Source organism: Mytilus trossulus, chromosome 6 (genome assembly GCF_036588685.1).
Source record: "Mytilus trossulus isolate FHL-02 chromosome 6, PNRI_Mtr1.1.1.hap1, whole genome shotgun sequence".
Lineage (NCBI taxonomy): Eukaryota > Metazoa > Mollusca > Bivalvia > Mytilida > Mytilidae > Mytilus > Mytilus trossulus.
In genome coordinates, this window is record NC_086378.1 from 70,238,421 (window position 1) to 70,264,167 (window position 25,747).

Below are 25,747 nucleotides of genomic sequence, written 5' to 3' on the forward strand. Positions count from 1 at the left end.
TAGTTCTAAAGAATTAAAGACAAACCTCTCTCCAGGCTTCAGCTACAACTTTATGTAGGTCATACTGGTACAGTACAAGTAATCCTTCACATGTGTTGTATAACTGTCTACAGATATATAGGAATGCTCCAATCACAGCCTGGGAGGGCTTTGGTCCGGATTGTTTTGGAAGTTTGTCTAATAATGCCCTCTTTGTAAACCTAGCTATCACATGGGCAGCAGACGATCTGTTAAAAAATAAATAATTTTATAACAATGTAGGCTGATAAAACTAAAGGATGCCTTTTCAGATTAGTAAATAATACAAGGATGTGTCCATAGAACACTCAAAATGCCCAAGATATAACGTTTAAAAGGGGCATAACTTCAGAACAGTAAAGTGCCACTACCCAAAACATTTGGTTGAGACAAACTAAAGTTAGAGAACTGAAACCAATTTTTGAGCGTACATATATACAGACGTTTGGACAAAGATAAACCTTAATGCCCCCTTTACTACAGAGGGGTCATAAAAACCAAGAACTCAATAAACCACTAATGTGTGTATTCAGTTGTTTAATCTAAAATGACATCAAAAGTAAATGTATTTCCCCTAAAGGATATCTTTTTAAGAATAAGAACAGTTAGGTGAAACTTGTGGCAACCCTGTCAAGGGTAATGTCTTGTGTTGTGTGTGCACAATTTCTTTTAAAGTAAAGATAAAGACAAATTGGAAATGAAAAAAAAAAATTCAAATGCAGCGCATTCCTACATTAGATGTATGTTGAAGACCCATTGGTGGCCTTCGGCTGTTGTCTGCTCTATGGTTGGGTTTTTATCTCTTTGACATATTCCCCATTTCCATTCTCCAATCCATTTGATATAAGTGGCAAATATTCAAGGTATGATATCAACTCTATTTAACATAACATTACAATTTTAAATTAGTGCTTATACTGGTTGAAGATTAATATTCTTTTAACTGATGTTTATATTTATCTTTAACTTACGCATTTGGTTTAGTAAACATATCTTTCCTTTCGCCATACATCAAGTGTCGTCTGCCCCTAGTACTTGATGCAACCATGGCAAACAGATCAGCCACATGTAACATTGTGTTCTCACTAGGTGCATAGTTATGCTTCTAAAAACAAAATAAAAAGAGAAAGGAGTATTAAATATTGTAAATTCTTTATTGTGAGGTTATAATAACCATCTTTTCACATATATGTTTACCAAGGGCTAAGTATGTCTGTAAAATAGTCCGCAGGATGTCAAGTAAACAAAAATCAATTAATTTTACAGTCATTTTGAGTTATGTAAAATAATGTTTTGTTTGTAAACAAATTATACACAATATCTGTATGCAGATTGAGTGGTAATATCTAACTTAACTTTTTTATAGTTTGAAAAGGTTTGGTTGGGGTACATAAATCTTTCTTGACTGTAAGACATGCAACTTTCAAAATTAAAAAAGCTTACATTTGTGCAACCATATATCATTAATATTAGAAATTATAAATATTTGAGTATTCAAATTTCCAGATGATAATCATATATGATAATACAATATTACAAACCAACTTATTTTGTGGAATTTTTTTTTGTGTTAAGTCACAGCAATTAATTTTGTGATTTTCAAATTTACTTTATGTAGAAAGACAAAGGAAAGAGCCAGGTTTTAAATTTTAACGACCGTTTATATTCACATAATTTTTCTACTGCTAGAGTAGCAAAATCAAATCACTTGCATTAATAAGTTGGTTTACAGTATTAAAAGTACTAACCTTTGGTTCCAAGTAATGTGATACAGGAGCTAGTAGAGCTGTGACAATCTCATCTTTATACATACATATCTCACACACTTGCTCTGAAGTACATATTCCCTTTACGATCTCGGTCACTAAATTCCCTGGTTCATATACAACTAAAAGAATATTGAAGGCATGTTACAATGAGTAAGCTATGGTATATGGTTACATTAAAGCCCCTAAATTTAATAAATCACAAAAATTATAAATCTATCTATAACTAGGGGTTGTCTTGACCTTAGAGGATATGAAAGATTTGTGCATTGTTGAAAACCCTACATCAACTATCAAAATGAAGAAGAGGAATAAAAGCCCTGTTCATTGATCATTTATTCATTTTTTTCTATGGTTTGTGTGTGATGTTGACCAATATATATTTAATCCATATCCTTTTATTTTCAGTGATCCGGCAATTCAGTGATATGTGGTTAATATGGTAACTGTAACAATATAAATAGGGTGCAAACATTAATCCACCATTCTGCCTTTTGGACCAAAACCGGTCAGGCTATGAAACATCATCAGGCGCTGTAAATTTTGTGTATTGGCATATACTATATGTTTATGCTTGTACATACTTTTGTACCTGATAAATTATCGATGGAGCATGGATTTGTACCTGATAAATGTTTAGATGGAGCATGGCATGATATGGTACCTGATATATGCTTAGATGGAGCATGAATTTGTACCTGATAAATATTTAGATGGAGCATGAATGTTTACCTGATAAATGTTTAGATGGAGCATGAATGTTTACCTGATAAATGTTTAGATGGAGCATGAATGTTTACCTGATAAATGTTGAGATAGAGCATGAATTTGTACCTGATAAATGTTAAGATGGAGCTGGAGCATGACTGTTTACCTGATAAATGTTTAGATGGAGAATGAATGTTTACCTGATAAATGTTTAGATGGAGCACAAATGTTTACCTGATAAATGTATAGATGGAGCATGGCATGAATGTTTACCTGATAAATGTTTAGATAGAGCATGGCATGAATGTTTACCTGATAAATGTTAAGTTGGAGCATGAATGTTTACCTGATAAATGTTTAGATGGAGCATGAATGTTTACCTGATAAATGTTTAGATAGAGCATGAATGTTTACCTGATAAGGAGCATGAATGTTTACCTGATAAATGTTTAGATGGAGCATGCATGTTTACCTGATAAATGTTTAGATGGAGCATGAATGTTTACCTGATAAATGTTTAGATGGAGCATGAATGTTTACCTGATAGACGTTTAGATGGAGCATGAATGTTTACCTGATAAATGTTTAGATGGAGCATGAGTGTTTACCTGATAAATGTTTAGATGGAGCATGAATGTTTACCTGATAAATGTTTAGATGGAGCATGAATGTTTACCTGATAGACGTTTAGATGGAGCATGAATGTTTACCTGATAAATGTTTAGATGGAGCATGAATGTTTACCTGATAAATGTTTAGATGGAGCATGAATTTTTACCTGATAAAAAATGTTTAGATGGAGCATGAATGTTTACCTGATAAATGTTTAGATGGAGCATGAATGTTTACCTGATAAATGTTTAGATGGAGCATGAATGTTTACCTGATAGACGTTTAGATGGAGCATGAATGTTTACCTGATAAATGTTTAGATGGAGCATGAATGTTTACCTGATAAATGTTTAGATGGAGCATGAATTTTTACCTGATAAAAAATGTTTAGATGGAGCATGAATGTTTACCTGATAAATGTTTAGATGGAGCATGAATGTTTACCTGATAAATGTTTAGATGGAGATGGATCAACCAGCACTACAACCATAGATACCAGTAATTTAGTCACTGTTACTGTTTCTGAAAATAAAAATAGCAATAACTTAACATACAACAATTGTCATAATAAATTTGAATTTACAACTATGCAATGACGATATTTCATCTATCAATTTGCAGATCTGTTCCTTTTAAGTATATATTTTTTAACAGTTAAATCGAAGAACCAACTATACAGTCTAATCTTACTTTTTTAAAACTTTTATTATAAGTTGTATTACTGTGGATTCATTATTATTAAATTACTATCAATTTTTGTTGATTTCTTGGATACCATGATATCAAATTTTCAACAAAATACAAATTTTCTAAGCTTGTATGCAGAATTCAGCCAAAGAATGAAATTAAATATCCATGAAAACATGAAACTTTCCTTAATCCAAACAAATTGGTACTCACGAATATAATAATCTACAGTACATTTTTTTTTACAATTTTCCTTTACTCCTTTTTTACCCTCACTTCAAAGCATAAATCATATCAAAACAGAAATCGTCATATCAGTGTTGTTTCTTTTTATAAACAGGAAACCATAAAAAGCTATATTCTAAAGTTCTTCAACAAGGTTTATGTTAATTGATAAGAATCAAACTGTTAGTCATAACTTGATTTATCTTATAAGCTAATCATTGCCTGCCAGAGAGGTTATTGTGCTGAAATAAACAAATGAATGTCACTATACAGGCCTTTTTTTGCACCATGTTGAGGTCCCATTGTGACTTTGAGATGAAAAACAGCAATAAAAGTGTTGTTTCTTTGCTTTTTTGTATGTTTTTTGTTGTGGATTTACTGATTTTGTGTCATGGATAGATACCCCATATCTTTTACTTTTCTACTTTATTTACCATCTGCTTCCTTTAATTTGATAGGGAAAAACCTCCTTCCATTCACAAAACACATCATCCTACCAAGCATAAAGGCAGAGTGAACAAAGAAAGCATACTCAAGCTCAGCTTCTGTGTAATAACTTCTTCTGTTATCTGGAAATAATCATCACAAATATTATACAAAAGAAATCACAAATATCACACAAAAGAAATCACAAATATCACAAAAAAGAAATCACAAATATTGTACATAAGAAAAAAAATTCAGTTAAATACAATATGCTTATAATTATTGAATACATAAATGTCATATTAAAAATGAAAACACAACTGTGGTAGCTTAGTTTAAGCTCATCTCAATAAATAAACAAATGTACATTGACAGTAAAAAATTTGACCTGTTGACATATATCATGGCTTCAGGTCTGTCTTTAAATCAGATTAGCTTTTCAAATAACCATTGTCCATATAAGCTTTGACCTGTTTACTTATACTAACCTATTGCCCTGGCTTCAGATCTATCTGTCAAGTCTGCAGAATGTTTTCTATGTAATGAGAACTCCAAGCAATGTCTTATGGCATTAGTTACCTAAAACATACAATCTCAATGACAATCTGAGGATAAATTCTTATCTTTTGTTAAGCCTTTTTTGTACTGGAAATTTTAAAATAATAATACCTGAGATCCTTGTGACTCGTCAGGATAACTCCTTAACTTATCAATTACATCTTAAACAAATTGAAATTATGTTCTGATTGATGAGTGGTTAGGTGACATTTTTTATCGACCACTTTCAAGTTTATCCGTCACGGGAAAAAACTTGTCAATTATGCACGCCTTTATAATGTCATTTACCAGATAGAAGGGGTCGCCTGTATCCCTACACTATATATGTTCATCAAGCGTCTTAGTGATCATCATTGTGCAGGATAAAGTAGAAATAATGGTTTTTCTGTAGGTACTTAATGACAATTCCCTAATGACAGCAATGCTGATTGTCAATTTTGGGAATTCAATTTGCTGAATAATTGTACAATATAGAAATATAGTTTTCCAACCTCTCGTTCAACATTGGATGGAGGTGACAACGCCCCTAAACGCACAAATGACGTACACTAAAACCAGAAATGCATTGAACTTGAAAGTTGTCTATTGGCACCTGACTCTAATAAATCCATGTTTCTTTATCAAATAGACAAAGGATTATCGCATGAAATATATAGATGGCATTAAATATGAGATATGAGATATTGTTTAATTCATTTTACCCTGCTCAATCAGTTTATAGATATAAGAAGATGTGGTATAAGTAACTCTCTAATGCAAGTCACAATTTGAAAAAGCAGGGTTTCCGCTGGCGGTCGCCATTTTCGCAATTTGCGAAAAAATAATAATTGTGGCGATTAAAATTCGTCATTGGCGAAAGAAATATATATAACGATTTATTTTCAGCCATCTTGTTTGTTTACTTTTTTCGGGTTTCTCTGACTTTACCGATCAGACAATACTCGGAATTCACCTTGAGATTTTGACAGAAAATCAAAAATTAGCAGATTGCATTTATAGCTGTCGACATCAAAGGACTAATTAATAAAGGTGTTGATTGTATGATATGACAAAATGATATGGTTAAATGGCTTCTGTCACATGTCTCAAAAGGGATTTATTTACCGCTTTGTGACACACGTGGTCGAAGCAAAATTAACGCTTTCTTTTGAAAAGAAAATTATTGTTATGACGAAAAATGTTCAAAAGCTAGAAAGGTCTCTGATTTTAAACTTTATCATTTAACTTTCATATAGATCATTGATTTGAGTGGGTACTTCAAAGTCGTAACACAGGTGTTTCAAGCATATAGTTTTACTTATTTACGATGGTCTAGAAAAGAAAAACGGCTGTCGTTATGAAGAAATCTATTCAAAAGGTTGGCATGAGAGTAACCCTTCAATGTAATGACTACACCTTACACGAGGGATCAATTCCAAGTTATAAGATTCTTCGTTTTGTTGTAAAAAAAAACACTTCTTATTTAGGGGGGTTGCTGGAAAAAAAGAAAATTTTAAAGGAAAAATATATTTGGCGAAAAAAATAATAAAGTGGCGAAAAATATATTGTTTTGGCGAAAGAGGTGGCGAAAAAAATAATTGACCCAGGGGGAACCCTGAAAAAGTAAACCACTATGTTGGTATACACAGTTTTATTATACTTACTATTGGTCTATATTTCTCCAACATTCTAAGAAGACATTGTCTACTGTAGTTTCCATGCTTCAAAAATATACAGTCATTACTATGGATACAAATTATGTATATAAAAAAATTAATAAACAAACTGTACTGTCTAAACAAGTTTTCTCCTTCAATATGTAATATGCCTTATTTACGAGTAGTTGTCATTAGTTATTTTTTAACAATAATGTTGTAAAATGTTTTGTTGATAATAATTGAATAGTGGTTTTGGCAGATTTTACTTATCCCTTTCATTTTTTTTTGTACATTTTGCTTAGACTCTGGGTATCAAGAGCTAGATGTACAATATAGATAACTGCCTATTGTTGAAGACTGTATGACTACTTCAAAAGGTCATTTGTAGTATTATTGTGTTGTTTGGGTGCTTTCTATCCCACATCTGCTTGTATTCACAACATTAACGTATGTTTTCCTACTATGCACCTCACTTTTAACATGAAAACAATATGTTATTGTTTGTAATTACTGCATTAATTTACTAAAAAAATTTCAGACTTTATTGAATCCTAATTAAATATGAAGTTCAAAAACAAATGTGACCAAAAATAAAATTGAATGTACAAAAATTAAAGAGCATTTCATTTATCCACTTAAAAAAAATAAAGGATGTAAAAAATCCCTATATTACAAACCATCCATTTGATAAACCATTGTGCCTTTGGATCTATTAATGCTATAAAATGTACGGGTGATAACTGAAGTGAAGATCCACCTTGGCTCCCATTCTGATTTATAGCATATAAAGTTAATGTACTCTCAATTATCTCTTCCAAATATCTGAAAAATAAGTAGGGAACGTTTATCATCATGGAAATCAAGTATTTTTTTAAAAAGTAATAGCTAAAAATATTCATATCTGCTACTGATTGTTACATAAAAAGAAATTTATCATATAATAATTTAGTTATCTCTGTTTCATAATTTCATTTTTAACTCCTTATTTATTTTATACAGGTCACAGTTAAGGAAAAATACAATGATTTTTGTCATTTTTAAACATAAAAGTTACATGGAAAACTAATTCGCTATATTTTTATGTTTGCGTTCAAACATTGATTTATTCATCTCTATTTGGACTTTGATCAATTAAAACATAAAAGGTTCATACTTAAAATCAAATTTCAATTCAAGAAAACAGTCTCTAGACATCAGCTGTTTTGTTTAGTCATTAGTCTGACATGAGATGCAGATCTAAACTCTATATACCAAAATGTTGGCAATTTCAAATTTTACATTTCCTTTTATAGTTATTTGTTGTATGAAAATTATTTATAACTTATCTGCTAGTATAAATTGTTCACACACTTGATAGGATATTTCATCAATAATTTTTACATCTTGTCTTTGATTTTACTGCCTTATATTTTTAAGATCATGGACAGGACTTGATACTCTAAAATATTAGACAATGACGTCATGTATCAGTGCAGAAATGTCACATGCTGTCAGCTGAAGTTCATCTGTGTCAATTTATCAATGCAGTGCACACAACTTCATTCATATAGCCATACAACTATCCAAACGTTGTGTATGTGTTAAAAAAAAGTAGATTTACTAGCTATTTCATTATACTTCATATTCTCAACCAGGGTTTCCGCTGGCGGTTGCCATTTTCGCAATTTGCGAAAAATTAATAATTGTGGCGATAAAAATTCGTCATTTGCGAAAGAATTTGGCGAAAGAAATATATAGAACGATTTATTTTCCTCCATCTTGTTTATTTACTTTTTTCGAGTTTCTCGGACTTTACCCGATCAGACAATACTCGGAATTCACCTTGACCTCATTAAGGTTTAGACAGAAAATCAATAATCAGCTGATTGCATTTTATAGCTATCGACAACAAAGGACTATAATAATAAAGGTGTTGATTGAATTGTTTGACAAAATGATATTGTTAAATGGCTTCTGCTAAATGTCACATACAGAATTTATTTACCACTTTGCGACCAAGTGTTTGAAGCAAACTTTTGACGTCTCCGCCGCTTATAAAAATAGTTTAGAAAAGAAAGCTGTTGTTGTGATGAAAAATGTCCAAAAGCAAGAAAAATCTCGGATTTAAAACTTTAATTATCCTTTGACTTAAATATCGGTAATTGATTAGGAAGACGTTTTTAAAGTCGTTTGAGTGACACACGCGTTTCAGGCCTAGTTTTAGGTCTCAACTTTTTCATTTACGATGGTCAAGGAAAGAAAACTGTCGTTATGAAGAAATGTATCCAAAAGGTTGGCTCGAATGAGAGTAGCCCTTCAATGTAATGACTACACATGAAACGAGGGATCAATTTCATGTGATAAAACCTTTTGTTTTGTTGTAAAAAAATCTTCTTAGTACAAAAGGGAACATCAGTATTTTTCTTTTAAAGAAACTTGCCCTACGACCTATACTGGTATTATATAATCAAAACATGTCCATTAATTTTGTTATATTCCAGGACGTATATCTTCTTTATTATTAAAAGTATAGTGGCCAAATCAATCAGAAAAGTTGTTTAAAATACAATGAATAGTTTTCTCTTTTAAATTAAAAAAATCTATTGTTTTAAAGTAAATGTTTAGTGTTTATTCATTAACATGTAAACTCTTAAATAAGTTTGAGAGCATAATCATAGACACAATGGGCAAAATCATCTTATTCAAGGGAAAGGGGGGAAGGGGGGGTTAAAAAAAAATGTAAATTTTAAACGAAAAATATAGTTATGTTATTTGGCGAAAAAAATAATAAAGTGGCGAAAAATATATTGTTTTGGCGAAAGAGGTGGCGAAAAAAATAATTGACCCAGGGGAAACCCTGTTCTCAACCAAAATAACCATTTAGGTTAACACAAATTGCTGATAAAAAGAATAGTGGCATTTTATTTTTTAATACTGACCCTATCAGCTGGACTATCAACTCGCCCTGGCATGCTTGCTTGATATTCTTGCTGAAAACTCAGCATCAAAAACAAAAATGCCATTATTCTATATGTATTCACTAACCTGTCAGGATATCTTATCCAATAGTTTATGGTTTCTTGTTGGAACTCATTTAATAAACGGAACTGAAATAATTAAAAAAAGTAATACATTATCCTATTGTTTTTTACTTACGCAAACATCTAAATAAAATGCTTTTTCAGATTATCTTTGTAACCTTCAGTTCACAAATAAAATCAAATTAAAGGAATTAGAAATTATTTTTCTTAACAATAATTAATGTTACATTTAAAGCTTTCAAGTTTTTTAGTTGGGACCCATTGTGTTCCAAAATTAAAATAACTGAAAAGGCTTTAATGTTAATCAACAGTACCAAAATAATCAATATTTCATCTTCATATATATTTGTGTAACTTATGGTTGCTATCAATTTTTCTTCACTAAAGATATGTGAGGGATGATTTATGAATAGTTGTTTGTGTAGTTTTGTTTTGGTCACAACGATTAAATTATAAGTTGGAACATCTGCATGTCCTGTATATGTGTGGTTCCAATTTTCATGATTTCAGAGGAAAAAAAGAATTTTCATGGATATTTGATTTTGTTGTTTTTGCCATAGTCTCTATACAAACTTATAAAAAAAAATGAACTTTGTTTAACATTTAAATTCGTGGTTTACTGTTTCCCACAAAATCAACTAAAATTAGTATCTCCTCAATAGTAATGAATCAACAGTAGTTTAAAGTTGAAATGTATATTAGCACAAATGAATGCACATTATTCTATTTCATTTCCTTCTTTAATTTTAGGGTCCACATTTCAGTGATGTTAATTTTTAATCAACTTTGTTTTATTTTTAGTTCTGGCTTCAAAACACTCTGTACTGCATTGCTTTGATATAAAGAAAGATCTATGACAATATATACTCAAGACATCAAATTATTTCACATTTCATATACAGTTAATTTTTGCCTAATATACTTACAGCTTTCATTAATTTGACATTTTCAGGATTTGTGAAGTCTAATCCACTTTTTATATTTGGTATGTTGTTTCCCTTCTTTGCATTGAACTGGGAAATCAAGAATTCAACTGTAAAATAAAATACAATTGTTATTTCATGTAAAGGAAATTTACAAAAGTTTATTTCACCGTTCAGAGTCAATTGTTCCTATTTCAAAACTTTCTACAGTCCAGTTAAAAAGGACAGTAAAATATTTGTGTAAGGGGAATAATAAATTCTTTAATAATGATTTCAAGGTAGAATGTCTTCTGTAAAAATTAAGACAATTGATATTACTGGATATAGAGTATTTTGATGAAGAAGAGGATCTCTCACTGCTCAGGCATGCCACTAGATTTTTACATTGATTGTTATTTTTGGTGAAATTATGACATTTAAAATACCAATAGGTTACTGTATATTGAATTGGGGGGAAAACAGTTGAATATTAAGAATTTCAAATTTTCTATAACTTTTTCCTAGTAATTGATTTCAGTTTAAAGCTCTGATATATATGCATAAGGTCAAATAAAACTTAATGACAGAAATAATGTTTCATTTCAAAAGCTCATTAATGATGTATTTTTTGGTAAAAAACAGGAATGGATGTAAAAACTAATCACACAGTACTAGTGAAGTATGTTCACATGAAGCTTGATCACAAATTTTTGATTAGTAGTTCTTCAGAAAAATATGATCAACACTGTATTACTTCCCCTTATCTTCACTTCATTAAATTATTGATGAATTACTAATACCAACCTAATAATGTATAGACTTCTCTCGTCTGTGGTGATGTGTTGGTGAAAGCTCTTGTAATAAATTTGGTACTCAAATGCTGAAATTAAAACAATATATAAGTAACTAACATATTACCTGTAATTTTACATTGTAGAATTCAATTCTTTTCTGTTCAAATCTACAATGTTCTTATTTTTATTAACCTATGCTGTACTATTAAGAAATGAATGCATTTTAGATGCAAAATATATAATTTCTTCAGTCTTAACAAACAAATCAACTTTATCCATAGTCTTCATTTTAACAATTTTAAAGACATCTAAATTTTTTTTTTCAAATATATTATCGTAATTCAAGAGACAGCAATTTCATGCTGAAATAACCTGCAAACTTAAAAAATTAAACATAAATGCATAAGTATGATGTATGTCTTTACTTTTACGAGTAAATAATTCAAATACTCCCCCAAAAAATGTATTTTTAGTTAATATATTTCAGGGAAAGTGATTTGCAAGATTTATTAAAACATCTCTTGATTCTTTTTCTGTCTGATTAGTTTAAACATATTTATTTATAGTGGATTGGGAAACAAGTATTACAACTTATATTAATCCCTTTCCACTTTGCAGGTGCAAAGACATTTTCTGTCTGATTAATGTGTAAATAGTTGTATTCCAGTTTAATGCTCGTACCATAATTTGTACATTGGATTCATCCAGAGCGTCTATGAGATGACGTTTCATTGTTGGCCAATGATCACTGCTGATGAAGTCTGCTGGCAAGTTCTGATTCAGAGTCTGCAATGCTTCTACTCGTACCTAAAATTAAAGTCAATTAACATTTAAATATAATGAAATCAAACTATTGCCTGTTATTGCAAATTTATCATTTAAGACTAAAATAAGATTTTAATTTTTGTGACATTGCGAAAATTCATGTTTAATTCATATTTAAAGTTTCAACATTTTTCGCAATAAACTCTGAATTTACATCAATATGTTTTTTAATCATACATAAATGCTAAGATTGTTAAATAAAAATCCCTTGAAAGTGCAACAAGAAATATTTTCCACAGAACATAAAAGCATTATTTTTGTGTTTTGACTACTTTTAACATGTGCCGACTCCTAAAAATTAGTTTAGTTTTTATTCTGCTTTGTTTGTCCATTATGTATTTATGAATCTTTCCAAAATATAATGGCAAAAAAGCAACATTTCCTAAATAAAGAACTTGATGCTGAATACCTGCATATTGGTAAATTACACTTTGTATTACAGAAATCAGAAGTGATGTTTAAAATAGTGAATTATTACTAAAGATGCCTTTAATCTTACCACATTATCTCTGTGGCGACTCATCTTCTCTGCCACTTGCTGCATTATTTCATGGTTGTTGAAAAACATACCCTAGAAAATATCAAATAATAAGTTATATCATACAAATAAGGGTATTAACACAAAAGTTCAATAACTTAATAATGTGCTAAATCATTCTATTTTATCATTCCCCTTTGCCTTCAATTTAAATAGGCTGGTACATTGCAAATTTTCAAATCAGGCTAATTTCATCAGAAATATTTTTGAGATAGGTGTTGTTGGGTCTATAAAAATTGCTACCACTTCATAGTCAAGAATTCAATATTTAAGAAAATAAAAGAAATTCAGAAAAATAAACCTATGTTACCTGACCAAAAGAACTGCCACAAGATTCATCATCTTCATCACTCATGTATGACCTTCGTATTGGATGATCTGTAGTCTCATGATGACTATTACCACCAAACTCAGCATCAAAGTTCCTTATCAATTCATCAACAGCACCCTGAACATTACCCCGTAACTTCTTTGACAGGTCATTATAACTGAAAAAAAGATTTATTCATCAACAGCACCCTGCACATTACCCCGTAACTTCTTTGACAAAGTATTATAACTGGAAAAAAGATTAATCAGGAGATTTAACCAAAATTTTAATTTTTTGGGCTTTTTTTATTCAAAGTAAACATTGTGAAATGGACTTGAAATTCTTGAATTGAATTCTAAATGTACGTATTGTTATGCGTTTACTTTTCTACATTGGCTAGAGGTATAGGGGGAGGGTTGAGATCAGGGTTGGCAAAAACCCGGGTTTTATGAGTATTGCCCAGCCCAGTGGGTAATACTGGGAAAACCCGGGTTTTACTGGGTTTTAGTGGATAATACTGGGCAATACAGGGTAATATGAAATACTGGTCAGAATTTTATAGAGAATTCAGTGATCAAACACAAATGTTATACATTCAAGATATATAAACAACCTTATTTGTTTGTCTGGAACGGTAAAACTGTAAATATAAAGCAAAAATTGTTTTTTTTTAAATAAATATTTATATAACTCCTTTTAAGGATTAACAATAACATGTAAGAAAAATTATATTTAAATAATGTCTATGTACTGTCACTAATTAGTAAGTAATTATTCAGATTAAAATGCTGATTTGTTTATGTAACAATAATCAGCCCTTTCAATTCTATAAGTTTTAATGGCATGACTCCCTAGGGTGAGCAATATGAATGTAAAACATTCGAAATTTACAATGCACTAATATATTGCAATGTTTTTTTTCCTTTCAAAGTATGGATTAATATTGAAACATTGCTTGGTAATTAACAAGGTTTCCTTAAATGTGCAAATCTTGTATACTGTCTACATAGAAAGGAATGAAATTGAATCTTTCTTTATTTTAGAAATGACTGTCAATGGTTATCTGTATAAAAGTATATATTTAGCTGTAATACTATAAAACTACACCAAGATTTTACTATTTTGTGTTAAAATAAGCTAAAAAAATCATATTGCCCAGTAATGCCCAGTATTCCCGTTTCTGAGAGTATTGCCCAGCCCGGGAAAACCCGGGTTTTCCCACCCGGGAATTCCCGGGCGGGTAATACTTTGCCAACCCTGGTTGAGATCTCATAAACATGTGTAACCCAGCCGCATTTTTGCACCTGTCCCAAGTCAGGAGCCTCTGGTCTTTGTTAGTCTTGTATTATTTTAATTTTAGTTTCTTGCGTACAATTTGGAAATTAGTATGGCATTCATTATCACTGAACTAGTATGTATTTGTTTATGGGCCAGCTGAAGGACACCTACGGGTGTGGGAATTTCTCGTTACATTGAAGACCTGTTGGTGACCTTCTGTTGTTGTTTTTTCTATGGTCGGGTTGTTGTCTCTTTGATGCATTCCCCATTTCCATTCTCAATTTTAGTTTTAACTTTTCATTACGTTTTTTTTCTAAAAATTGAATGGTTCAATTATAAAATGTATTTAACAGTGTTCCAACTAAGTCATGTGCTGACAGCAGTCAAAATAAAAGGGCACCATCACCTATTTGTAAAATGGAAATACTTTACATGACAGCTTAGGTACATGTATCAACATATCGTTAATAAATCTCTCATTAACTTAAAGCAATATACATGTATGCATCTAACATCTAACAGCTACCAAACCCTAAAATAATTTACAGAATACAATTATAGTAAAGATAAAGTGGAATTCAAAGTCATAAAAGGGGTTTTATTTTGTTGATGGCCTAAAGAGGGGTCAGTTTTTATTAATATCAACATCACAGCATTTTATAAACAAATTCAATATTTCAAATTTCTTTGTTTGTATCTGGCTATTAATTTTACTACATACTGTCGTGAGTGAAGTATTTTATCTGTGATTTTGTTGATGAGCGTCTCTTGTCCATTGGAATCATGTATACTAGACTCAAATCTTTCTATTTCTTCTTCTGCCAGTGGACCAATAATGTCTTCTATTTTTCTTCTTAACACCTTAACAAATTCATGTCTGTAAAATAAATTACCAGATCAAATATGATGCACCATACCTCTATTCTGAACATTTATTTCTTATCAAATATAAGTAAGTGAAATGTATCAAAAGGTTAATAAATAATTTAAACCAAAAACTTACATTCATGTTTTTACTGTTTCCCAAATAACAAAAATATCTGTAACTTTTTTTCGTAGCAGTGTTTAATGACTTAAAAATTATTACAGTATATTTATTATTTTGCCTTTGTTCTTATCAATTCTATTTCTTTTTATATAAAAATCACAATATAAATAGTCTGAACATAAATGATATTCCATGAGTCAATAAATATTTTGTTTTAAATTACATGTACATTGTATAATCAGCCTTGATTATAAATTGACTATGAATTCATTGATTTTATCAAATCTATAAACAACAATGTTGAATAATATGTATATTTATATAATCTTATAGAGCAAATGTAATACAAATATCAAGATTTTCTTTATCAAGAAGAAAAGATAGCTTTCGATTTACATTTACTCTATAAGGTTATATATACTCTAGCTGGGAGCATTTATGACAAGAATTAAAATAAAAATGTTGCATGAAATATGATGCTGGGGTAAAGATAGATAACCAAAGATTTAATGAAGTTTTATAAAAACTACAAAAAACATTCAGACTGGTCAACCTGACTGTAACCAATTTTAATCAATTTACTTTGACAGATATGAGGATCATGCATAACAAACCACTTTCTGTCATCATTGCTTTTAGCAAAAGATGATCCAAAAAAATGACTCAAAAGTTCACTAAATTCACAATAATTATATCTGACCTATGGAAATGTTCATCATTTTCCTCTAGATGATACAATGCTTCTTCTGATTGGTCAACAGTCCCAGCCTCTCTTATCTGAGGTTCAAAACTAATAACCAGTTGTCTCAGATTCTGGACCAAATCTTCACCCTCCAAACCTTTCCACGACATTATCTAAATACTGTGTCTACTCTGGAAAAACAAATATATCTTTTAAATAAGAGTTTCAATAATTTATAATGTACTGAACAATTTAAATGATTGAGCAGCAATTTCAAAAATATGTGATATACCAAAAGAGGAAAGGTATATGTACTGTCCTATCTGAATGATAATAAATGCATGTGAAAATTGAGTTAAAGGGATAGACAGAATTAATTCATTTCCAATTATTTAAAATTGAATATTTAATAAAAGAATTCTTCAAGAAATAATTATATTCAATACATATTAAATTGAAGTTAGTTATTTCAGTTGAGGGATTTCTTTTCCGGATTTCTTTTGGACTCCTAAGATTTTTACATGCACTTGGTAAAATATTTTCCCCATGTTACCCACATTTCTTTTCAAAGAAGACTTCAAGAGCTCATAAAAGGTCTTTACCAAAATAAGCAGATTCTATATTTCGTTCTTTACAATTTGAGACCAAAATAATGCCAATGCTTAGTATAAGGTAAAAGTCTGAGTATTTATTTTGCTACATAACCTTCAGATCACTGATTTTTAATCATCCTTTTTGTGTGTAAAAATCAAAAGCCAAATAATTTTAATTGTGTAATTAATATTCCATCACATATTGATAGTTTGATCGAGTTCATACACATAATACTTCTTAACGGCCTTACTGACAAAATCTACCTAGAAGCTTTGTAATGTAATTTACAGCAGAAAACAATAGCAAAAATACATGCATTGGATAATTATTGGTTTTTACCACAATAATATTTTTTTGTAAACAAACGTAGTAAAAATGTTTTTCATTAAATATTTGATGCATTAGATTTTTATCTTTTCTAAAGGAATGGAATGCTCGACTTCACATATGATCATTTGTTTTCGTACTATACAATGTCAATTGAACATTAAGAATTCATACTATGCCTACTTTTTATTGGAAATTATGACGTCAAAATGCCTTCTTAATAGCACAAATATCATTGAGATAAGGATATTTTTGCTTTATTTTATATTATTGGCTTAATTTATCTTGGTTTTAAATTGGGGAGGGTCTTTTCACCATTTAACACCAAAAATACCACCAACAACAAAGAAAACAACTTGGTTATATACAATTAAACAATAAAATAAATTAAAATATGTTTCATTTGATCAATTTCTAGATTTTTATATATATATGAGCTTCATTTTTATGTTAAAGTCGATAATCATGCAATTTAATCAAAACATTTGTATAAAGAAAAACTTCTTCTGATTCATCTCTATATTTCTGTATCACATTATGTGTGTATACAAATACTTTATTAACTTGCTTGTGCTTGTATATATAATTTGTCTAAATATCAGCCCAAATATGTCAGATCTGTAAATTTTCTGTTGTTCCGTGGCTGTCCTAAACATGCATGAAATATTTGCCAGCGGACATTAAGCATTTACCAACAATCAATCACTATATAGGACAATGTCATGGTATAAAGCTTGCATTTAAGGTACCAGAGTATCTTCCTCGTATTATTTTTAGGTCACATTAATAACAATAGAAGACAAAAAAAATAATTGTAGGGGTGTTTGTGGTGTGCGCTGGTGAAAAGACCTACTGCTAAAATTGTTTGTTATCACTTCTATATTTCAATTGTGCTTCATAAGATATATTAAACAGATATTTCCAAGGGGATAAGGCTTGGACTATTTCAATAGTTTATTTGTATTTCGTCCCACTTCATGAAAATGCATGCAAAGGGTATGCGCTATGGCATAACCTGATAACAGATCATAACATGTCATGGGGGCTTCATGAGACAGCTAGTAATAGATTAATGAGAACTTTTTCCCTGCTAATAAAATCCTAATACTACTTTTCAAGTGAGTGTTAAAAGAATTAATCAATTGATGTAGATCAAAAACAGTCTGATAAGTATAAAATTGCCAATTTTAAATGGGAAATAAAATATTGTTTACAATTTCCGCCATATTGAAAATGTTCCTAAACTTCTTTTCAAAGGACTGTGCTGATTGGTTAATAGCAAACTTTTGACCAATGAAAATTTATTTTATAGAATTTGGTTGTCAATCAGCATCAGAGGATCTGATAGGGGAAATTATAACATTAGAGATTTACTCTTTTTATCAGAGTGTTTAAAAATAAGAAATAGATGTAAAGTTTAAGTCACAATCATGTATGTTAATATTTATTGTACATGCAACAGGTCATAATTTGTGGGGGAAAAAACATGAAAAAGTCGAATTATCAAATTGATATTTTTTTTAGTGTAAACTGAGACTACTATAACAGTCTCAGGTGTAAACAATTCTTTAGAGAGGTAGATAAATTACGTGCTTTTGACATAAGTACTTGGGATAGGACAATCTTTTTTTTGCCCTCCCCCTTTTTCCAAACTCTGTTGGGTTTTTTGGGGGGGTTTTTCACGATTAACTTTTCAATATTTACAACATAAATATACTAAAATATTTTAATTTTCTATTTACTATCAATTCCAAGTTTACTATCGTAAGTACTTGGGATAGGTCAATCTTTTTTTTTTGCCCTCCCCCTTTTTCCAAACAAAAATAACAGCAAAACTAACACTTGAATCTGAAGTATTGTTAGCAACAACAGAAAATGATAATTACTAACATCACATAGAAGATATTCGATCAACCTTTGTTAGGGGTCTTTATTAAAGATACTGGAAGGTTCACAAAATAGATAGTTAAGGTTTTATAAGGGTTAATTATTTTTTCAATTTTAATTTTTTTTTTTTGGTAATAATTATTTAATTATTTATTTAGTTATATATTTTTTTTCTGCAGTGCCACATCATAAATACAAATGTACCAATGAGTTTTATACAAAAGTGACGTAAATTTACCAGTGTGATTCAAATTACAGAGAGATTATAGTGTCAAGTTAACACTTCTAAAGACTAAAGACTCCACAGCGGTCACAGAGATATATTATATAGAGAGCTCCAAACAAACAATAATAACTGATTTTGAAAAAAAGGGGGAGGGCCAAAAAAAAATACTGTCTCCAAGTATCTACGTTTTTTGATGGTCGTTTTATTTCGGTTGATAGTTTTTAATTTTCAACTCTCAACACTATAGCTACACTTCCACACAATCTTATCAAACACAAATTTTCCTATCTAATAATAAATGGTCGTTGAAAAATCTAAGCGGAATATAAGTCAAACGTTATTTCCTATTTCCATGTTAACAAACAACTATTCAATATTTTTAGTGATAGCCGGGGGATAAGTTTGTCCGTTTCATAACCCAGTCTGGTACTTTTTTTGAGAATATGAAAATTTTAAAAATATTTTCGATTGAACCAATGAAATACATATAAGTATATAAGTCTGTATAATCGTATCATTAACATCAAAACTTTTATGGATTATCAATAGTCTTGCAAATATAAGAGATTTAAGTCAGTTCAAACTAAATAAAGTGTATTACATGGATAATATATGTTTTCAAATATTCCCCATTATATCCGTATCTATCTATTTAATGTAAAGCAATACCACAGTAGAAAAGCGAGAATTAAAACCCACGATCTAATCTTCACTGTGCTTAAACGGCCGTGGGTAACTTAAGTTACCCACAGCCCAAGATGGAGCCGCCTGGCTTCGGTTAGGAAGTTTGCTCCTATATAATTACAATACCATGCATACAAAAGAAATGTTCAGTAATTAAAAAGTTATATAAATCTTTAAGGGAAACTTTGCAATGTAAAACGTGGTTTGTAACTACAAAATAAACGATTACAGCACGATTTTCCAAAACACTTATGATGTCCGTAACTTCAAAACAACTTGTCCGTAACTTTTTTCCTTGTACCAATAGGGATGTCCGTAACTTTAGCATGATGTCGGTAACTTTCAAAGAATCTTTATTCGTAGATGTAATTATAAAAACAAAGAAATGATTAATAAAAAAAATATCGAACTCCTAGAAATATTCAAACGGGAAGTCCTTTACAGAATGGCAAAGCCAAAAGCTCAAGTTAACACACCAAACGAATGGAAAACAACGGTCATATTCCTGCCTTGGTACAGGCATTAAAAAGTAAAATTACAAAAATACTGAACTCTGAAGAAAATTCAAAAAGGAAAGTCCCTTTTAAAATGGAAAAATCCAAAGCTCAACCGATTAGATAACAACTGCCATTTTCCTGACTTGGTACAGGCATTTTCTTATGTAGAAAATTGTACGGCAAAATTAATGCACCTTACATTCTACTGGCTTTATAGATTGTTAACTGCTTAAGTTTTAGATGATAAATCATGACATGCAGGTTATAAATCTCACCATTTCCAACTGTAGAAATTGCATTAATAGTGAACATATGAAAATGACCTTAAAAGAACAAGTTCGGAGGTCAATTCTTAGCAGAAATACATAGATGAATCAGTCCAAACCTGTCAAGAAGATGTGTATTATTTGACACCCGATCTTATTAAATCCCTTAGGTCAATGACACTTTTAGAATATTTTAAATCTACTTTTATTGCTATCATAAACTGAATCCTGTTCAACAATATTTCTAGATATTGGCACTTTTTTTTTCACAATCAACAACACATCACACTAGATATAGTGAAGAGACCATACTTTTTTGGCTAACAGTTCAGAAATTATTTAAAGGAAAGGATATCAATTTTTCCGCGGCTATACCGACCAAGGACTCATCGGTAAACAATCTATAAAGCTAGAAGAATGTTAGATAAATTTCGCCGTACCGTAAGATCCCGTTTTATCCCGGGAATATTTTTTTAAAAATTTAACGGAAAATCCGTGACGCTCTAGTTTGCCTTTTCTCTTGTTTAGTTTGAAGCATATTGTTATTGCATACATCTATGTAATAATATAAGTGGTTTGATAGTGTTTATTGTCCTTTAAGTGTTGAAATTGTTAACTTTAACAATTTTGAAAAAAAGTTACCCACATCCGAAAATAAAGTTACGGACAGTCTGATTATTTTTTACTTATAAGTTACGGACATCTTATGCATTTTTCAAAAGTTGTCCTTGCGCTAAAGTGAAGTCAAAATTAACAAATTTGAAGTGATGGTAAGTGATTTCTTTAATCAAAAGTCCTATCAATATTTACATAGATCATGAAAAACGTTGCAAAAGGTAGATTTCGTATCAACTATCATCTCAACAAGTTTAGAGTCCGCCATCTTGGGCTGTGGGTAACTTAAGTTACCCACGGCCGTTTAAGCACAGTGATCTTGTGACGTTCATTATTACGTCTTATTCTCTTGCCTTAGTTGCATTGGAGACAATTTGCGGCAGATAGTCATCTCCCGTCATAGATAGAGCAGACGTACAAAAGATCAGAGCGGGGGAAATATCAGACACAAAAAACAGCAATATCGACCATGTGTGATAGAAACCTCTACATGTAAGTTGTAATTAGTTTCCGTGATAATGGTCTTGATATGGATTTTTTTTAGAGTTTAGTTAAGGAGAATTTTCATGCCAATAAGCCATTACTTACCGAGTTTGTTGCCGTAACACTTTGTTTGAATACATTTTTCAAACATAAAATTAATTGTCGTTCATAATGATGTTTCTTCAAGTCTGTGAGCATACCCCATCTTCTTTATAGTTTTAATTTACCACCAAATCAACGAAACTGAATGTTATTGAAAATATTGAGTGATACTATTGTTTGTACGTTTAGGTTGGTATGAAGCAATGTAGACATTCTATCTGCAAACCAACTTTTTTCTGGGCCTGGATATTTTTGGGGCTTTTATAGTTGACTATGCGGTAAAGGCTATTTTCGTTGTTCATACGATCACCAATTGCTGTCTGTGTCATTTTGGTCACTTGTGGAGATCATACAGAACAGTAGAAAGTGTAACTGTTGTCGCCATTAAGTTCGTTGCTTGCCTTGAGATCGTAACACAGTGATGACTGCTCCATATTTTGACTATTTTATCGATGTTTTGTTGATGCATCGTCGTAAAAATAACGTTATTTGATGCGACTGTCATAAAAGTGAGAGGTTTAGCGCTATAAAACCAAGTTCAATCCATAATTTTCTACATTTGAAAATGCCTGTACCAAATTAAGAATATGACAGTTGTTGACCATTCGTTTCATGTGTTTTATCCTTTGATTTTGCGATTTGATAAGGGACTTTCTGTTTTGAACTTTCCTCGGAGTTCAGTATTTTTGTGTTTTTACTTTTTGCTTCTGTAACCATACTGAATAATATTTATAGTCTTAGTTGTTCATCAAATTTTCGTTGAACATATCTAGACTAGCTTCGTAATATAAAAGACACTATATGTACAACAAATCATATTCCAATGATAGAACATAATTTTCCATACCGTATAACTACTGGAAAAGTGTATTGATGATAACTTGGGTAAGTTGTTGTGCCACGTACATTCCCTCATCAAAACTTTGTCTAGAAGCATTACATATTGGATTTGATTAAAGTGCTACTTCTATATTTTTGATTTTCTTGATAGAGGGTTGCTGCACACAAGGAAGCTATTAAACCAATAGTTCACAATGGTGAAGTTAAAATAATCCCTTCGTAAATTTTACAGAAGCCGTCAAGAGCTGGCTTATCGTTATGCCCGCGTCACACTGTCCCGATTTTTATATACGATAGACACCCGAATGCGAAAATTGTAAGTTCGTACGAAGTTGGTCCCGATCTCGTTAAAATACCAAAAAGTGACCGAAGCAAGTACGATGAATAACGAAGTCTATACGATGGTGCCGAAATTATATACGATAGCAATAGATGGACATACGAAGATTAACCGAAGACGGGTATTTAAGCTTCATATCTCAGCCGAAGCCTACACGATGGATCACGCCGGAAGGCTACACGATGGATTACGATGATGGCGCGATGGTCATACGATGTCTAAAAGACGTCGTGTACAACTTACGATGCATTTAAATTATATGCCGAAGGCATCACGCGTTTTAAATTGTTTGATCTTCAAAAGATTTTAACCACATTTGGTATATTGTTCCTCCTTGTAATGATCTGACATTTTTTACGTTCAAGGCCAAAGGTCAAGGTCATGTAGATGGACTTGTTTTTTCTCATTGAAATAACATTAAACAGGAAATTAATTGCTCATATTTTACCTTCTGGTTCTAAAAGACAATATTAAAGGTATTTCCAGTTACTGGATGTTTTGGTTGATTTCTTAAAAAAAAATAGTTTATGTATAAAATATGCATATTCAATTTACCATTTTCTGCATGTGTCATATACAATTATAGTGTCCATATTTGTCCCCAATATATTACATACGAGGGGATGCCACGCTCGGCATTGCCTTGTTTGAACTGTAAAATGTGTGCACTAGTCTGAATAATCACCAATAATTATGCCCATGTTTACTGATCTATCTTAAAGGTAAGGTTATGGGTTCGTTAATCCCTTTTATTCAAAAAGAGCTCTTTCCAGGAGAATATCATAATAATATAGACAAAAGGAAGGATATGTTGAAAGCAACAAATGCGGCAAAATATGACATATAGAAAACAAAATGGTTATGGAGTAAACATACGTGTGACAACAACTCAGACGATATATAAAAAATCAGAATAATGAAGAAAAATCGGTTTTCCCTATATACGTGTACCTGCGGTGTTGGTGTAAGAGGCGCGTTTATGATTTTCATTATGTTACTTGATATGAAAAATTGACAAAAAATAATATTTTACTTGTAAATCCTGAGCCTGTAATAGCTGCTCTTCTTGTTCCATTTGAATTAATAGAAACAACGCTGTCGCTTTTCTTGTTCTCATATAATCATATGATATGAGCTCCATGTTTTGTGAACGTCTTTCTTAACTGTCGTATTAGACTGACCAGTGCATATCGCGCATGGCACTTTAAATGTATTTTAGCGCGAAAATTACCAAGTACATTTAGCTGGATTTATTGCCGTCGTAGTTCCATCTTGTCACCTTCGTACTTTTATTCGATGGCATCACGACGGGATTACGAGGTCTTCACGTCGTGTTACCATCGTAAGACCTTCGGGTAGCTTCGTGATTCATTCGTGTAGACATCGTAATGTCAAAACTGCCCGATGGAAACGATGGAAACGCGAATGCAATACGATGTTCAAAGATGCATTCCCGGTGACATTACGATGGTGAGGATGGTGATACGAACTCAATACGAACCCTCAACATCGGACGCACCTTCGGGGATTTTTTAACATGTTAAAAAATTTAGAACCCTTCCCGAAGTTGTCCCCGAAGGCTAGAATAAATGGCCGATGGTTCTACGATGGTTAAAGATGGCACTACGAATAGCCCGATCTGGATACGATCAGTCCCGATTTTGAAAATTTCCATAATCGTGTTGCCATCGGCGTACAAATCGGGACAGTGTGACGCGGGCATTATGGAATAACCGTTTCACAGATGATATCGGATATGTTCCTTACATCGTTACTACAATCCCCTTTCCTTTCATGAATGTGACTTAGCGGATTTGATATAATATTAGCAACACAACGGGTGTCACATGTGGAGCAGGATCTACTTACCCTTCCGGAGCACCAGAGATCACACCAGTGTTTGGTGGGCTTCGTGTGGCTTATTGTCCAATTTTATATGTTGTGTCATGTGCACTATTTTTTGTCTGTTTTTCTTTTAATTTTTAGCCATGGTGTTGTCAGTATATATTCGATTTATGAGTTTGACTGTCCCTTTGGTATCTTTCGTCCATCTTTTAATATAAACCCTGTGATTAGTCTTGTTCGGTAGGACACATTCGGGGAAAAGGGAAAAGAATTGTTGTTATGACAATTCGAACATATCCGTTGTCATCTATGAAACAGAAATTGCATAACAATCAACCAAATTGTGCACATAATTTACAAAGGACACTTTTAACTTCACCCTTGGAACTGTTGGTTTAAGGTAGATTCATGGTATACCGCCATCATAGATTGTACTATTGCAGTACACAATCAGTCTAGTGATTTGTTAAAATCTGTCAATTTGTAGACAGCTGAGCAATTTTATTTTTTCGACTGTTTATTTATGTGAAGAAAACTTGCTGATGTATTGCAATTTTCGAAATATTTAAACAAATACCAAACATTTGTGTATCAGAATCATTTTTTTCTACTAAGTCATTTAAGAGGTTATAACTCTTTTAGTACCACATGTGGACCAGGATCTGCTTACCCTTCCGGAGCACCTGAGATCCCCCTAGTTTTGGTAGGGTTCGTGTTGTTTATTCTTTGGTTTTCTATGTTGTGTCATGTGTACTATTGTTTGTCTGTTTGTCTTTTTCATTTTTAGCCATGGCGTTGTCAGTTTGTTTTAGATTTATGAGTTTGACTGTCCCTTTGGTATCTTTCGTCCCTCTTTTAGTACTGGACTGATAGTTTTTTTTCTTATTACTTGTAGCAAGAAAACAAGTTCGGTGACACCATTTTTTCTCACAATTTATTTCAGGATTCTACCTCATAGAATTTTTTTATGCTCTAAAGTGGGGTTTTTTTTCATGATCATTTGAAGCAAGCAAATTTATGCAATTTTCAGCGACTTATAGCATGAAAAATGGCACGGTGACCCACCC

At 31.4% G+C, this 25,747-nt stretch overlaps 1 protein-coding gene across 2 annotated transcripts in view; it reads right to left on the reverse strand.

The window, feature by feature from the left end:
• The window catches only part of LOC134721764 (protein broad-minded-like), a 44,439-nt gene extending 26,270 nt beyond the window's left edge, over nt 1-18,169 (reverse strand). The window contains exons 1-17 of one of the 2 annotated variants that reach the window (XM_063584967.1): nt 18,110-18,169; nt 15,993-16,165; nt 15,026-15,181; nt 13,027-13,204; nt 12,678-12,749; nt 12,035-12,160; nt 11,364-11,439; nt 10,584-10,690; nt 9,662-9,723; nt 7,315-7,459; nt 6,644-6,700; nt 4,931-5,021; nt 4,451-4,585; nt 3,549-3,626; nt 1,767-1,906; nt 990-1,123; nt 26-227 (exon numbers count right to left, since the gene is read on the reverse strand). In XM_063584967.1, coding sequence (XP_063441037.1) covers nt 26-227; nt 990-1,123; nt 1,767-1,906; nt 3,549-3,626; nt 4,451-4,585; nt 4,931-5,021; nt 6,644-6,700; nt 7,315-7,459; nt 9,662-9,723; nt 10,584-10,690; nt 11,364-11,439; nt 12,035-12,160; nt 12,678-12,749; nt 13,027-13,204; nt 15,026-15,181; nt 15,993-16,144 — 1,911 coding nt within the window. In that variant the 5' untranslated portion in view covers nt 16,145-16,165; nt 18,110-18,169. Of the gene's footprint in view, nt 1-25; nt 228-989; nt 1,124-1,766; nt 1,907-3,548; nt 3,627-4,450; nt 4,586-4,930; nt 5,022-6,643; nt 6,701-7,314; nt 7,460-9,661; nt 9,724-10,583; nt 10,691-11,363; nt 11,440-12,034; nt 12,161-12,677; nt 12,750-13,026; nt 13,223-15,025; nt 15,182-15,992; nt 16,166-18,109 lie in introns of those variants that run through there. The other variant, XM_063584966.1, reaches the window with a different exon arrangement.
• Nucleotides 18,170-25,747: the final 7,578 nt, after the last annotated feature.